The 16,305-nt window shown below is 42.0% G+C and overlaps 1 protein-coding gene across 2 annotated transcripts in view; it reads left to right on the forward strand.

The window, feature by feature from the left end:
• The window catches only part of STAC (SH3 and cysteine rich domain), a 75,008-nt gene extending 60,051 nt beyond the window's left edge, over positions 1 to 14,957 (forward strand). For both annotated transcript variants that reach the window (XM_009272423.1, XM_009272424.1), the window contains 5 exons: positions 970 to 1,034; positions 1,935 to 2,023; positions 5,717 to 5,768; positions 5,898 to 6,035; positions 14,859 to 14,957. In XM_009272423.1, coding sequence (XP_009270698.1) covers positions 970 to 1,034; positions 1,935 to 2,023; positions 5,717 to 5,768; positions 5,898 to 6,035; positions 14,859 to 14,957 — 443 coding nt within the window. The remainder of the gene's footprint in view (positions 1 to 969; positions 1,035 to 1,934; positions 2,024 to 5,716; positions 5,769 to 5,897; positions 6,036 to 14,858) is intronic.
• Positions 14,958 to 16,305: the final 1,348 nt, after the last annotated feature.

Genomic DNA, 16,305 nt, shown 5'->3' on the forward strand with positions numbered 1-16,305 from the left:
CACATGGAAAAGACGAGGGGTAATGGGTACAAGTTACTCCTGGGGAGATTCCGACTGGACACAAGAGGAAAATTTTTCACAGTGAGAACAATCAGCCATTGGAATAATCTCCCCAGGGAAGTGGTGGATTCCCCAACATTGGACACTTTTAAGATTCCAGCTGGGCAGGGTGCTGGGCCAGCTTGTCTAGACCGTGCTTTTCTTTTGCCAAGTTGGACCAGATGATCCTTGAGGTCCTTTCCAACCTGGTATTCTATGATTCTATGATTAGGTGCTGTGACCATTGTCTTATTCTGTGAGTTTCTGATTTAGTAACTTAGAAGCAGATTTTCACACATACAGGCCTGTGTCTCAAATAACCCATCCTGATTTGAAAGCAATTCAGGTACCTCCTATAAAATCAAAGAGAGAGGCAGCGTATCCAGTGCCCCCCAGGCAGGGACTACTGGAGAGAGAGATCAAAGGCGGCTATCAAACATAGAAATAGAGGGTTGAAGAGGGGGAAGAAGGGGTTTTGCATACAAACTTCCAGCAATATTGCTCATATATGGTCATCAGGTTTTGCAGGTGCTTTTGAACGGAAATAATGCTCGTCCTAAACATGAAAACACAGCATTCAGTGTGAGCAAAAGGCTGCTAGACTTTAAATAGTAATGCAATTAGGCAACCTAGGTTCTATTCCCAGTGCTGTACTTCTGTATATTCATCTGATCAAAATTGTTTATTTGTTAAGATTGTAAACTCTTCAGGACAGAGATTGTTTTGTGCCATGTGCCAGTGGTATATGTGGTTTTGCTGGGGGGGGGGCATGTAGAAGGGTTCAGAGGAGAGCACAAGGGTTCAGAGGAGAGCACAAGGGATCAAAGAAATTAAGGGGGAAAGGGAAGAGATTAACAAAATAAAAGTGATCCTGTTGAGGTGAAGAGTCTTAAACTACTTCTAAAATGTCATGTGTTTTCTTTATTTCAGTGTTTACATACTCCGAAAATGGCACAGAACCCTTTGGAGAAGAACCAAAAAGTATACATTCCCCGGTATGGGCATAAATTTTGTGAGAATGCAATGGGAATGTGAAGTCATATAAAAGGCTTGTTTTTATGGATAGCTGAGGACCTTGAGTAGGTCTGCTGGGGCGCTATTCTGGAGAAGCATCAATATCTGACTGTCATGTTCTTATACCATTTCTGGGCCACTGGCCACAGTTGGAAGCAATATACAGGACTGGATGGCTCTTTGGTTTACCCATTATGGTCCCTTTTATGTTCTTCTGTTTATTACAAATTGATATTGTGAACACAAAAGTTCCAGTGGGGAGGCCATGTCATTACAACAGAACTGCAGTAACATAGAAATCACAGATTTGATTTGGAAAATTATTTGGGGTTTGTTTTAGGTGCTTTTTTTTCTCCAGATTACCAGTGGAGAAAGGGAGGAGAGAGAGTAGCCAGTCTTCTCTGTGGGAAGCCCAGTGCAAGAAGCTTTCTGTTTAAGAAAGTGATTTTCCCACCCTGTTTTTTGGACCTGTGCACTGTACAAATCTAGCTCCATCCGTAACAAGGACTGTATAATAGACACTTTATATAATGACAGTAATACACTACTGGGCTCGTAAAAGTCACACATTAACAGAGAGCAAAAGGCAGACTCATTTTTAAGATGTCAGCCAAAAGACCAACTTGTGCATATTCCAGCTTGTGTTCTTTGGAAGCCTGGAATTTGATCTTGGGGTTCAATTTATCTCTAAATGAAGATAGTTACTGCCTTAGTGGCTTGCAGTGTATCTGGGCCATAGTCTTCCAAGGCGTGAAAGCAATGAGATGATTCCAGCTCATTTCTTGGAAGATCAGGTGCTGGTTCCTCAGTCTCTAACAAAGTGAACCAAATTCCTGTACAGGACAGATATTTACATTTTCTCTTTCTCTTTTTTCTTAAAGGGACCATTTTATAAAAGCACGCTACAAATGAACACCTATGTTGCCTTGTACAAATTTGTACCACAAGAAAATGAAGACTTGGAGATGAGGTAAAGCCCAAAAATAGTTATTTGTTGATTTGACCCATGCAAACTGAGGCTCATATGGCTGTATATGACTTCAAGGGAGGGAGGGTTCATTCTGACATTTGTACTAAACAGTTTTTATAGAGGTAGCCACTTGTAGATACAAAGACATTCTCATAGATAAAAGCTGGTGACCAACTTTTTTGGCAAGGACAATAGATAAAAAGTTTCAAAAACACATGTCACTTTAGGAGCAAGATGGCTTTCAGCTAGAAAATATTCAGTTTTCAGTTGCTTTGGTTTTTCAACCAGATGTTTTCAACTAGGAATTCCTCACCAGCTCTCACGCTAATGATGAACATTTTACCTGTCCTGTTTGATTTTCCCTCACATTCAGATTACGTCTGAGAAAAGAAAACAGTGTCCAGCTGCTGGATGACAGTGTTTTCACATGAGAAAGATCCATTCTGATCTTTGCAAAATAACCTTGTTAATTATAATTTTTAACACTTCCTTCCTCAGTTCTGCATCAGTTGCTAGCACTGCAAGGTCTAATCCAAGCCCACTGAAGTGAAAGGACATCTTTTCTTTTAGTGCAATTAATTTGACTCATGCTACTCACATTTTGCATGGTCTTGCTAGAGCTCTTGTCATGAAACGTGTCAGCTCTCATCAAGGCATCCTCTACATCAAAATAATCACACACATGCCACAGAATTTAGGGAATTGCCAGAGAAATGCCCCTCTCATCAGCATCTCCTTCACTGAAAGCCTTTTTCCTGTTCCCAGCTGTGCCTTCTCATCACTCTGGAACTAATAGGTGGGATGTAAAGCAGAAATTATAAGCTTCCCTATCATTCTGCTTTGCTGGCATTTCCTGATCATTACTTTAGGAATGTCAGCTCTTCAGGAAGTAACCACAGGATATGGTGACCTTTAGTGCAACTTGCCACTATTCTGCTTGAGGGATTCCACTTTGCATCCTGCTCCTTTAGGGGTGTATTCCAGCTTGCGTGTTTGTTCCATGAAGAGGAACACTGCTCAGACAAGCCTGCACTGGACTACCATCCTCACCAAGACATAGCAATCCAGAGAACACATCATTCTCCAAAATTCTCCTGTGCCTCATATTAGGGGAAAAAGCAACCTGTGGTCTGCAACCTGGACTGTCATGACTAACAGGGTCTTTCCAGAGACACCAGCCAGGTTTTAGGCTAGTGTTACTCAGCTACAGCAACGTTGTTTGTCCCATGGCCAGAAATTCAGTAATACATGGGTTAACACTGTTTCATAAGGGATGCCAAATAGCTAGTAATGTCGTTTGGTCACTGCAGAGTCAGGCAGGATTCAGCTCAGTTGCATGAATTTTCACTTAACATAGTTGAGTTGCTGGAGATTTTAGCATAGCAATGTTGTCAAGACTGACAAGCACTGTCCTGGGAACCCAAGTCAGGGACCAGCTGGACACTGATCAGCCCTAACATAATGAAGGCAAGTAGCAGGAGAAGGAGCTGAGCTGGGAAGAAGAGTTAGGGGAGATTTCTGGAGATCTCAGCTCACCTCTGAGGGGATGTAATGGGTGGCAGATTACTGCAGCGGAGAAGTGCCAGCCCTGATTTCAGCAGCAATTAGTACTTGCCACAACCTTGATTTCTTCCTCAACAGCGGGAGCAGCCAGTCAGGTTTTCCAAAGCTCTGGCGTAAGTAAAGTAGGACATTCCAGTAATATGCTTGTTCTAACAGACGACCTTATTTTACAATAAGTAGAGAGTCCTGGAGACAGGCAACCCCAAGTTTCAGACACTGCTATGATTAGAATAGAATAGAATAGAGTATTTAGAAGGGACCTACAATGATCATCAGTGGTTGCCTGGCCACTTCAGGTGGCCTATCTTGCCACCTACTGAAATCTAGAGCACTGATGTAGAGCAGACAATTTATCCAGGGTTGTGATTTACAGAAGAAAAAGATGAGACCTGAGAGTGATTTCAACCAGTAGTGAACACCAAGCAAGCTGCCCCCTTTCAGGGATTAGCAGCCTAAGTCCAGGAAGCAAGAGTAACGTAGGTCCAGCTAGGACTTCTATTTTGAATCCTTTTTGGAGATTAGAGACATCTATGTTAGCCCTGTGCTAAAAAATATCAGAAAGCAAAATCTGCAGGTCTCACATCTAAAAATCTCAGCGCTCAGACCACTGACATGGAAAGACTGTAGGTTCAGGTGCCATCTTTCTCTGACAGCCAAATAAATTTATATTTTCTAAGTTATTTTTCTAACGATCAGGCTGAAGAGTATTTGGAGGATACTCTAAATACTTCTCGTTGAAAGAGTTCTTCCTTGCAGTGTAAGGGCTCCAATGGTGTTACAGCCTATTAACTTTGAAGTGGCAAGATGGGCTCCCTCAAAACCACTTTAAGTGTTTTATATTAAATATTAACTGGAATAAGGGACTCAGATGTCCTTTTCCATGGAAAAAATCTTTTACCACTGGGATACCAAGTTGTCCTTTTTCTCTAGCTTTCTTTCTCACCTCAGCAACATTTAATTATTCCAAAGACATTGGAACAGCTTCCTGAGGAGGGCTTGAGGAAAATCCTACCCTGTTGCCCTATTGAAAGTGCCTTTTTGTGAAAGCTGGAAAACTCTGGTTCAGATCATGCAGTGTTAGAAGACTAAATGCCTGTTTCTCCAGTTGTCAGCAGCAATGATAACCACTGGGCAAGTGGACCAAAGAGGCCCAGCACCACGCCCACCTCCAGCTGCATCCTAGACAGGTCCACAGCTTCTATGTGTGTTCTGACAGAGCCCATTGGATTGAACCCATTATCCATCACATGCTCCAGACGTGTTTCAAAGCTCTTGTGCTGATACCTCAACAATACAGTGAGCCTAACAAGGAATGCAAGGAAAGCTGAAGGGGTCAACCATTAATTTCATTAAGATGAAAAAAATGCCTCTTATCAAGCAGACAGTGCTTTCTGAGGTTAATCCGTTTGGAAATGGGCTGCCACTTACTTTCTACAATGCAGCGCTACTGTAATTACACAAGAACGTTGATGAAGTGCCACCAATGGGGGGAAGGAGGTCAAATAACTGTTCAACTACCTGCACAAAATCAGCTCAACACATTTCACTATTAGCATTTCCAGCCAAATTATTCTCCTAGCTCTGCTTTGGAACTAGTCAGCTGGATGCTGATACTTAACAATTACAACCTTGCACCACACATTGTAAAGGTAAATATGTCCCATTCAAATCAAAAAGACATTCCTGAGCAGAATTATATCCCTGCTGATTAATTGCCTTTGTCAGTTAAATAGAACTATTTTCCTGCTGCCTTCCTTCTGCAATCACAGCTTGAAAACAGATGATAAAGTGGTGTGTCCCAACAATGTGAAATGTCTTGAAGTAACAAGATAATGCCTGTAACAAATAGGGACTGTATTTTAAACAGTTTCTTATTAAACAGGAAGGAAAAATTCCAGTTCACAGATGTTGTTTCAAAATAAAGATCTAGCCCCAATATACAGACACTCTCTTTCTACATTACCGTGTATGATTGAATAAAACCTTGCTGCCTCATTGAGTCTACCTGCAGCGAATGCTCAGATAAAATGACCAAGGAAGGACCGCCTTCCTATTAGAAGGTAATTGTGGAAGCTAATGCAGCATAACAATTAAGAGTCATCTTAACTACTATCTCTTTTCTAATTACAGGCCAGGGGATATGATCACTCTTCTGGAAGACTCCAATGAAGACTGGTGGAAAGTATGTGCTAATTATTTTATATCTATCTGTTTCCTTTCCAAAGGGAAAAATATGTTATTTTCAATACTGAACTTGTATTAAAGCTACTAGTGTTAACAACCTTTTTCTATCAATATGTTTTCTCCACAGGGGAAAATTGATGACAGAACTGGATTTTTTCCTGCTAACTTTGTTCAAAGAGTGCAACATGATGAGAAGATTTACAGGTGTATCAGGACATTCATCGGCTGCAAGGAACAGGGACAAATAACTCTGAAAGAGAACCAGGTAAGTTCCCCTGTGCCGGATCCCCACTGGACTTGAGCATCCAGCAGTCTGACTAATGACTGGAGGGAAAGTTGTGCAAGATGAGCACAGGCAGATGCTGTTCACTGCAATTTTACTACAAAATTTATTATTTGTATGGTAGTAGTGTCTAGTAGCCAGTTAAGAGCAGTGTTGGTCTTGTGCAAACGCATACCCCCTGCCTAACATAGCCTAAATTTTCAGTCTCACAGACATTCATAAAGATACTTTACATATTATGCACTCTCCTACTGACTTCAGAGGGACGGCCTGAAGAAAACACATTCTTACAGGTAGACCGTGTGTGCCTGAAAAATGGTCCGGTTTTCTCCTCACTATTAGAGCTAATCTAATAAAAGGCAGTGGCTCCCTCCCCAGACCTTACCTTGCCTAAAGATCTAAACACAGCTCATTGTTTTGGCTTCAGCAGGAGCAGGTTAAGACAACACCAAACAAATGTGTAAATCTTAAATTTAACTCTTATTAACCAGCTGCAAAGTATCTTTAATCATTATTTGCTTGTGTCACCACTTACACACCCTCTCTACAGGCTGTAATTTATTCTAAACTAGAAGTGCTGCTGTGAGTTGAAGTACACCACGTACAGTGAAGACTCGCAGGGTCCATTCACCCCGGTGTACTTTCAGCAGCTCCTTCTACTTTGTGTCATTCAGGTGGGTTCACAAGGCGAAAGCCATAGCTGCCATTATGGGGTGTGTCTATGATCTGAATGTAAACGTAATTTTAAATTTTTACCAGACATTTAATACATCCAAGTGTCAAGTCTGGTGATTCTGGGATATAAATGCTTGCTGAGGTAAAGTGAGAGAAGGATAGGGCTCAAAACCTACATTAAGGGACAGGTTTGTGGCATAAGCTCATGTGAATAGGAGGGTGACTGACTAAGGGCAATGCAACAGCCTGGGTTCTCTGACACCTGGATGAAATAGAAAGCTAGATTTTTCTCACTGCATCTTGTGAAGCCTAATGTTCTTCCACCTCATTAGGTATTTCCTTTGGTAATTGATGTCACGTCACCAGGAATTGTTTGCCTTACAGTGCCTGGACAACCACTGGTTTTAATAAAGTAGAGCATAAGTCAACATCAGGGTGGACTTCAGGGCCACAGGTTTTTCCACACAGAACTTCTGTAACGCTTTACTCCACTGGTGGATAAGAAGGTTAACTTGTACCTTTGCTACTGCTGCCTTGTGGCATAGCAAAACAGACAAGTGCTAACAATGCTGGGGTATACACAGCTTTTTAAGGAAGGCACAGTGACCAGAATATATTTTAACCGCCCCTGTGCACACAGTACATTGGGCAGCCCTGAAGTTGCTAGAAAGAGAGAAAGTGCTTAATTTTTTTTTTACCCAGCACCTCTTTTGATTGTTTATGTATGTGCACATAGAGGGAAAAAATATTACCAAAGCAGAACAAGAGGTTTTGCACCCTCTTTACTCTAGAATAAGCAATGCACAAGGGAGAACCTTGGAGAAATGGTAGCATGAGAATATGGTGTGCCAGCATGAGGGAATGGTCAAGGTCTGAGTCCCTTCTCATCAGTGGGCATACCAGATCCTCTCTGTTAGTGTGGTTGGTGCTGCAAACAGTGAGGGCCCAGTTTCTTGCCTCATTTCTCACAAAACCACAGTTTCCAAGTGTGCAGGTCTGGCAGCTTCATCTAAACACAAGGACTTCCTCTTGTTCCTATTTCATTATAGGCTCACAAGGGAGCTCGCAGTCAGGAGCTCATCATCATCTCCGGTAGGGCAGGAGGTAAAGAAAGGGGTGAATCCGTCCTGTCTGTCTACTACTTCCTCTTTTTTAGCAAACTTATTCAGCCCACACAAATGCTGAGGTTGAATGCGAAAGCTGTCGGGTCCTCACTCCACATGGGAGAGGCTTCAGAGGAAGAAAGATATATATATTTGACATAAAACAGGGGGCAGAGATCAGACTGAACAAACACACGAATGCAGAGACATGAGAGGAAAGGAGTGGAGCCAATAGATCCCACTCCACCCTCGCACAAATTATGCAAAAAGGGGACATGCAAGTAGCTTCAAGGCCATTTTGAGTAATTTCCAGGTGGGACAGTCACAGCGAGGCCATGGACACTCATCTGCTTCCCCCTGCATCCCCATGCAGTGTTTGAGCCCCCCATAATAGCCCGCAGTGAGAGCTGGCAGCCTGCACAGAGCCAACATGTAGCAGCAGTATGGGGACAGGAGCACAGGGACTCCTGAACCCAGCCTGTGTGACATGTGCCCACCGTGGGGATCACTGCCTGAATGGCACAATTTTTTGTCTTTTTTTTTTTAGCAGAACAGCTTTGCCTTTACTGTGGAACAACTCTGATGATTGTGAAAAACTTTTAAATTTTTATTGGGAATTTTTTACTTTAAAAATTTATTTTTTATTTCCAAAGTCAAATTTCCTTTCTTCTTTTTTCAGCCATTTCTCTTATTTTCTGTCCTTTATTTCCCCATTGTTTTCCATGTGAAGCACAGAAGGGGTGCAGTAGAGAAGAATTAAAAATTAAAAATAACATCTGAATGGGACTTCTGGGAAAAGTTTGTCAGAATTTTTTTTTTTTTTTTTTTTTTTGTTTGTTCTATTTGGGGATTTCTGTGGGATGTAACCAGCCATTTTAGCTATCTCTGAGCACAGTGTCCAGAGTGCTGGAAGCACAATATATGTACTATGTGCAAAGCGCTGGCTTGTTCCAGATTAGCAAGAAGGGGAGATTATTCATTGCTACCAATTCCTGTCAAGTCTCACTTTAGCTAGAAAAACTCATTAACTGGTCTAATAAATTCCTGTGACTATAGTATGGCAAATTGTCTCCATTTTACACTGTTAATTCACTGGGTCAAATTCTACAGAGTCTAACAAGTGTCCAGAGCCATTCTGACAACGAAGGCAAGGAAGATATGCCATCAGGAAAACTTATTCAGTATATTGCTTGATACCATCCACGATTTATACTGCAGGTCTCTATCCCCTTTGTGCCTTATATGAATGTTTCCAGGTAGAGAGTCTATTCTTGTAAGTCAAAAGGCAATATATTTGCATCAACAAAGCCACAAGAATACCTTAAGAAAAGCCATTTCAGGCAAGCAGAGATATTTTCAAAGTTTGAAGCACAGTGGACGAGGCTTCCTCTGGAATCACTTGCCAGTTTCATGCCCTGGGAATAACATTTTGAGCTTCAGCTTCATGCAAACCTTTCTGGCAAAGCCAATACTCAAGGAGAGGACTGAGGGAAAACCAACACAATTTGCTCACCCATCCTGAGCAATATGCACGAACTAGTCTTCACAAAGGGTCCCTTGAAAATTTCATTATGAAATATGAAACCCAGCCTGGGGGAGAAAAAGTGTACTGCTTCAGAGACGTCAATATCTTGGAGTTTAGGGTTCACTGACAGATTTATGGGTCCTGAAACAAATTCAGAAGAGGACTGGGCATCACAGGGTTCAATCAAGAATCTGTGGGAGGGAGTCAGAATTAGCCCCTGACATCAGTAAAGGAAGATTATTAACAGGGAAACCAAAACCAGCCAATTTCTGTGGCTTTCCACTCTTTTAAGGTGTGTCACACACAATACTGGCTGCATAATTTCCAACTCCAATTGATTGTACCATCACTTGGATATATAAAGTTTTCTCTAGCCTGTAACTTCTGCTCTAGCCTACCCGAATTCATTACCATACATTATACAAATGCTTCTTTGCATGACTACAGGCTTTGATTTGACCTCTTTTCACAAAAGAAGAAATCACCATTTTGAAAATATATATCTCATATATCATCAGTGTTTTGAAAAGCATCTCTTAAAATGCCTCTAACATTTTTGATCATCCTTATTTTTAAAGAAGTCATAATAATCTATTGTTTGAATGTCTGTTTTTATTCCTCTTATAATATCCTACTTAAATAAAGGAAATAACCTCTTTAAAAAAATCCTACTCACACCCTTCACTGGCAGCCTCTCTGACGTCTACAGTCACACTAATACAAACCACTTTAGAGTTGGGCTTTTTATGATTAAATAACACAATTGATTTTAAATTGCACAAGTGATCTTGTGCAATAGAAATGACCCCAAACCACAACATTTGTAACGAGACTGGCATCGGAAACTCTCTGCCTCATCCAAATGTGGACTGTGAGTTTACATAAAGGTCAGTGCAACAGATCCATTTTGCAATGGATGTGTTTTATAAATGTCACTAATGTAAGCTAGCCCTGTTACCGAAAGCATCTCCCAGCCAGCTTCTGTGGTGACTGCAAATGGGCCACTGCTGTTGTGATGGCCACAACCTCCGAACCAGAGCTGTTGGCCTTGCTGTCCCCTTGGCACCGCAGCTCAGGGGACAAACTTCCCTCCTACCCCAACATCCAGTCACACAAATTTCAAAAAGAGTGACTTTTAGGCACATGTACATTAACAGCTATGTGCTGATCTGATCCAACCACCCCAGAAGAGCCTGGCAATGGGCTTAAACAAATCCATGAGGTTAGGCTTAACAAGGCAGGATTGCAGCCCAGGTCTCAGCCCCAGGGGATCCACCTATCTCGAGTCTTCTTCTGATTAGTCTGGGTGCTTTGTTGCTACCCGGCTTTTCACCTCACTGCCTAGGAATTACTTTATGTCCTCACATTTTTCATCCTGGGATACTCTAAAAGGAGCTGAACTTCTAAGAACATGACTCAGCTGCCTTTGAAAATCAGTTGCATCACGGTGACTTATGCATTCGGACTGAATCACTTAAACCCAGAGCAGAAAGTGAAGTTGCAGTTCTTCATGTGCTCCCCAGCTATAACTGCTGCACTTCACAGCTAGGCTTAAGGGGAAAAGGGTCTTTTTCCAGCTATCTCTGATTTTCATTGACATCAGTCTTGCTGAATGGGGAAAGGTGTCCCCATTCATTCAGAGATACTGAGTGGCACACAAGTTTTGCAAGAGTCCGAAACATGGGCACAGCCCATTATGCATCCAGTTTAGTCCAGGTCATCTTTAAAACCCTAAATAAGTGCTGTAGGTAAAATAAGTTGGTGTTCTCAGTCCAAAAGCTAATGAAACAGCTGATATAAAACCTATCATCATCATTTGCACTATGGTTGAATGGTTATGAAAACTGAACTACTTATCATTTCAATCCACAAAGCTGACATAGGCAAAAACTTCAGTGCACAGGCAGCAGCAGATGTAGAAACTCAGTGTCCCTGTGCTGTCATTCTTACAGACAAACAGAAGACTTGAGTTTTCAAACCTCTTGACCTGGCACTGTCTGCAGGCTCCAGGACAGCTCTTGAAACTGTACTGTCCTCATAACCAAATTCCTACTTCATCAGAACCAGTCTGTGGCTGACAGATGAGTTAAATATATGGGAGAGAGAACATAAGCAAAAGACAGCTGCAGAAAATTAGAGCAAGTTCAAAGTTACTCCTGGACAAAGACAATTTGCCACTTGAGCCCAGATTCAAAACACAGGACTTACTTAGAAGAACAAGAGAGTACTAATGACCGTGCAGCTTAAAGGATCATTTCCTAATTGCTCATCTCCCCCATCTGCTTGGAGCTGACTGATGGATAAAAAATCCTGAGGGCAGATGTTGACAAGTTCAGACAACAGTCATGATCCGAAGTTTTTTGATTTATTTTTAGTGTTGTTTTGATTTTTTTAAACAAAATGAGATGAAAGAATGGGGAAGTGACTTTATAATATTAGATCCCACTTTCAGCTAGTTCTGAAGATTACTTGATAACTGAGAAATAGCCTGAGATGTGGTTTCTTACCCTGTGACTTACTCCACTACTAACCTTTTGAGCCAGAGCACAGGAAAAAAAACCACAACTGTTTGTCTCCATTTGTGTTGCTACCAAATTCACTGGACAGTGGCTGCTCAGTGGCTCACTTACCTTGTCAGGCCAGCAGCCTCCCCCCCAAAACATGGCAGCCTGAGTAGCTGCCATTTTAAGCAGTTTCCAATTTGATACAGCAAACCATGAGCTCCTGATGGTAGCTGTGGCACCTTGTGCCTTCACAACCATCATGTTTGCTGCCTGTCACCAGGGCTAGTCCTCAGTGACAGCTGATTCATCAGGTAGAGTCCAAAACTCTGGATACCACCATGCACATGATTTACACCCACCTAAGAAAGTCAAGAGCCAAATCCCAAGGCTACAACTTGTGGGTGAAATACTTGGCAGCACTCACAAAAGGGGATGAGGACAAAAGTGGCCAAGGATGGTGTTGTGCTCCCTCTCTTCTGAAACGGCAGAATTTGGAGCAGCTCCAGGGTTTTGCAAAGCTCCAGCAGCTGCCACAGCCCCAGGGGACTCTTGAATCGCACAGGATTAGGAAAGTGTGGCGTATTGTGGCCAAGCTCACTCTGCCCCCAACACATCCCCTTCCTTCAGAAGGAGTGGGAAAAAACTCTGCCAGCCAGGGGCCAGCACATGCAAGGCTTAGTGTATTAGTGTGAAAGAATTTCAGCTGGAATTTGAGAGAATTCAGATCAATGTATTAGTATGTAGAGTGAGAGTTCTTACAGAAAGGCCTTGTACTCCTAAAGCTATTGCTGTAGCAGAGCACTCCCACTGATATCAAGGAGCACTCAAACCAGCAGCAGAACCAAAAAAACTCTCTAAAAAAGACCAAATCTGCCATCCTTTTTCACTCCAAAGATAAAGAAAACCAGTGTTAAAGTTCAGTATTTTTCTTTTGTCCACAAATCATTCTGCTGACAGTACAAGACATCAGAGAAAATACTCTGTTCTCGCAGTATGTTCTGCACAGCACCAGAGGTTAAGCAAGAAATGCAGCATGGCTAGTGAGCAGTGCAGACCTGCTGCAGGTCCCTTCTGGAGATCTGACTACTTTTGGGGTTTCTTTGGCCCATGCAAAAAGCTAGAGGTCTTGCAGACATCTTTAGTTAGGAGGAAAGCACAGTGATGGGGTCAGGCATTCCTTTTAACCAGTCAGGTCTATTTATAGAGAAGCTGCAAAGGCTCATTTTTCTACACAGCAGCAGGGATCAACTGAGAAGGGGCGTCTTTCAACCAAGATGCTCTTTCCTACTCTTGGATACTCTGCCATGCTCAGCCATCCTCAGTCTGGTGCTTCTTTGTAGGCTTTTTCTCTCATCATTGAAGTTTTCATAGTCTTTCTCAGAGACACAGACCAACATCTAGCAGTAGTCAGAAACACCTTTCTGTGTATATGTACTTTACACCTCTCTGCTTCGAATGGTGATGTGACTGGAGAGGGAGCAGCTGCTGTGCTAGGGATTCATGACACAAATGAGCTTGGCTTTTTTGCAACAGTACCTAAACTAAACGGCATCGATTACATACCTCTCCCAAGCTTTCTGTGTGATTTAGCCCAAACAACAATACATTTTTTTTTTTAAGTGCATGTCAACTCTGTTGGTGTGCTCAGTCGTTCTGCCCCAGGGATCCAATTCAGTTAGTGTTAAGCGGGTAGCTTAAGTAAGAAAATTAATGAGTCCATTTGTTTTCCAAACCCTTGTTTGCAGGTACAGAGATACACCTGACCATTTCCACATACTGGAGGTGGCAAATATGAAGCAGCTTCACCTCCTTCTTATGACCTTTCATTTCCCTCTGGCAGCATCAGTGTTGCTAGTAAATTTTATGTATGTAACAACAGGAGGACAATCTGGCCCAGAATTCAGATGTGGTATTTATGTGTCACCATACAATCCATAACAGTCATGCTGAAATGCATTTAGCCAGGAACATTTTCAAGCCATTTTTGTTCATTTCATACCCTCTGAATTATTGTAATTAAACACCGTAAATACCTATCAGACAGAGCCTTTGTGAGCGTTAGTCCAGACAGAGGGCTATAAATACCTGGCACTGACATCATGAGAAATCAGTGAGTTGGTCTCAATAGGACCATCAGTTTTATGACTATTTTTTAACCTTGTTTGATGAGTAGGAAATATATAGTTCCTTGGCACAGATGTTTGAAAACAATTCTTTATTTTGTGTGGGTCTGTGCTCAAGTGCGCAGTATAAAGTACCTGTGCCACTAGGCTTTCAAATGGCTCAGCCACTGGCAAAAGTATCTCAGGATGGGCCCTAAAATGGAAATACCTGAGATCACAAAGGTTTTCAAGAAATGCAAACCTTTACCATGATGTAATATTTGTACTACTGTAAAGACCATATGGTTTCACCATAATTGCCTCAACTTGGAATAGGTGTTATGCAAACACACTCACAGAGCTGGGTTCAGATCAAATACTTTGGTATCCACAACAGGCACAGGAACCTGTGGGTGCAAGAGCTGAGTAAATAACATAATTCACTGCCCATCTGAGAAGTACCTGGGCTCCTTAAACATGCAAAAGAGAATATGCTTGCATTCAGATCAGCTGCTACGAGTGACCCACCTTGGCACCATGATTACTTTTCTCCACCAACTGTTGAGGGAGCCAGCTAGCTCATGATCTGAAATACCCAATCCTCTCATACACAGACAACTGAATCACAATCATTACAGTAGGCTGAAGTCATAATTCAAGTTTCAAAATTATTTTAATGTCTCTAATGTATATGTGGCAATTCAAGAAGGCAGGGAGAAAGGTGATTCTCTAAATATATGAGTTTGAATTTCTTACCAAAGCAGTGAGAGTCTAAAAAGGATTGTTCCACTTATAGAACTAGCAAGATGTCTAACCCATCTGATAAATAGCCTGGAATAATTTGTCGCTTGATCATGGCAAAGAGTTTATTATTTTCATACCTTCTTTGCATTCAGATTTGTGTGACTTCTGAAAAGGAACACGATGGCTTTATCAAAGTATACAGTGGGAAGAAGAAAGGCTTTGTCCCCATAGACGTCTTAGAAAACATCTGATTTCAACAGCCCACTTGCTGCAGTAGGAGCCCTTTGTTGGCAATGCCTGTCTGCCTCATCTCACACTGTGTCAACCCAGATGGGCTGTCTTGCAGATGTTCAGGGAAATAGTGAGAAAACTGCAACTACAAGAAGAAAAAGACATTTAGACTGCCACAGCAACACTAAGAAATAAGAAAAGTGGAATGATTGAAAGAAAATGTAGTCAGAAACCACTGGGGAAATGAGAGGTCCTTGGATACTAGCAGGAATAAGGTAAGGAAGAAAAAGTCTGGGCTGATTTCTGGTGCAAGATGGCTGTTATGACCCTGATGGAGACAGACAGCTTGTTCTGAAGGACTAAATTCGTGTCCTGTTCTTGTGTCTTAGAAAACTGTTGGACTGCTTTCTTGTTTGAAGTGTGTATTTTGGGGGGGGGGAAATACCATTCGAACTGTCCTCGTACTACAGTCCAATGCTTGTAGTAAAGTGTGGCTGTGGTTCTACTGTTTTGTCCCCAGTATCAACCGATCAGTTTAAGCGTTTAATCCTGGTGTTTAGTCTCATAACAAAGCAGTTTGGAGACACCATGTGAACGTCAGTCCGAGAAATGCACTGTGCCCTGGAAGTCGGCAGCTTTCTCTTTCTGTGCAATCTTCCCATATGAAAGAGTAGCAAACGTGTGTGTCCTTTGTTTTCTCTGTACTCTAACAAAAGCTCTCAGCATATGTCGGATGTGATGGCTGCTCTCATAGCTCACAAAAATAGCCAGTCCTCCGATTCACAAGCCTGCTTGGAAGCATCCCTCTGTGTTTCCTGCACCTTTATCTGGTGATACAGAAAATGGGTGAAATGCTGGGAAAGAGCCACAGGCTTGAAACATTTTATATTTTTCTGTGTTTATCGCACTTAAAAGATTTTATATATTAATCCTATTTATAAAAAATAAAACAGTTAACTAACCCCCTGGAAGACTGAAAATGTTAGGAAAAGACAGACTGCACATAGAAGTGAAGTCTGTAATTATCAAAATCCAGAACTCGTGACAGAAAGGCACTGAGTGTCTTAGCATTGTGTTCACACAACAAAGGCATCTTCTTCATTTGCTAAATAGAAGTTTTGCAGATTCAGCGGTAAATACACTGACATGAGTTCCTCCTTGGCATAAACCACTGTCAGCGTCCTGTAAATCTTCTCCATCCCAGTGAGACTGTGCAGACAGGTCTGTTTTGTTCATGTAAGACTCCATCTTCAAATATGTTTTCGGCATAGGAACCTTTTGGTACCTGGAGCGCAGTCTGTGGGACCTGTGGATCTTGACCAAATTATACATGTCAGCCAGTGCCGATCCTGTTGTAGCACAGGGGCC

This window comes from Aptenodytes forsteri, unplaced genomic scaffold (assembly GCF_000699145.1).
Source record: "Aptenodytes forsteri isolate BGI_AS27 unplaced genomic scaffold, ASM69914v1 Scaffold398, whole genome shotgun sequence".
Taxonomy (NCBI): Eukaryota; Metazoa; Chordata; class Aves; order Sphenisciformes; family Spheniscidae; genus Aptenodytes; species Aptenodytes forsteri.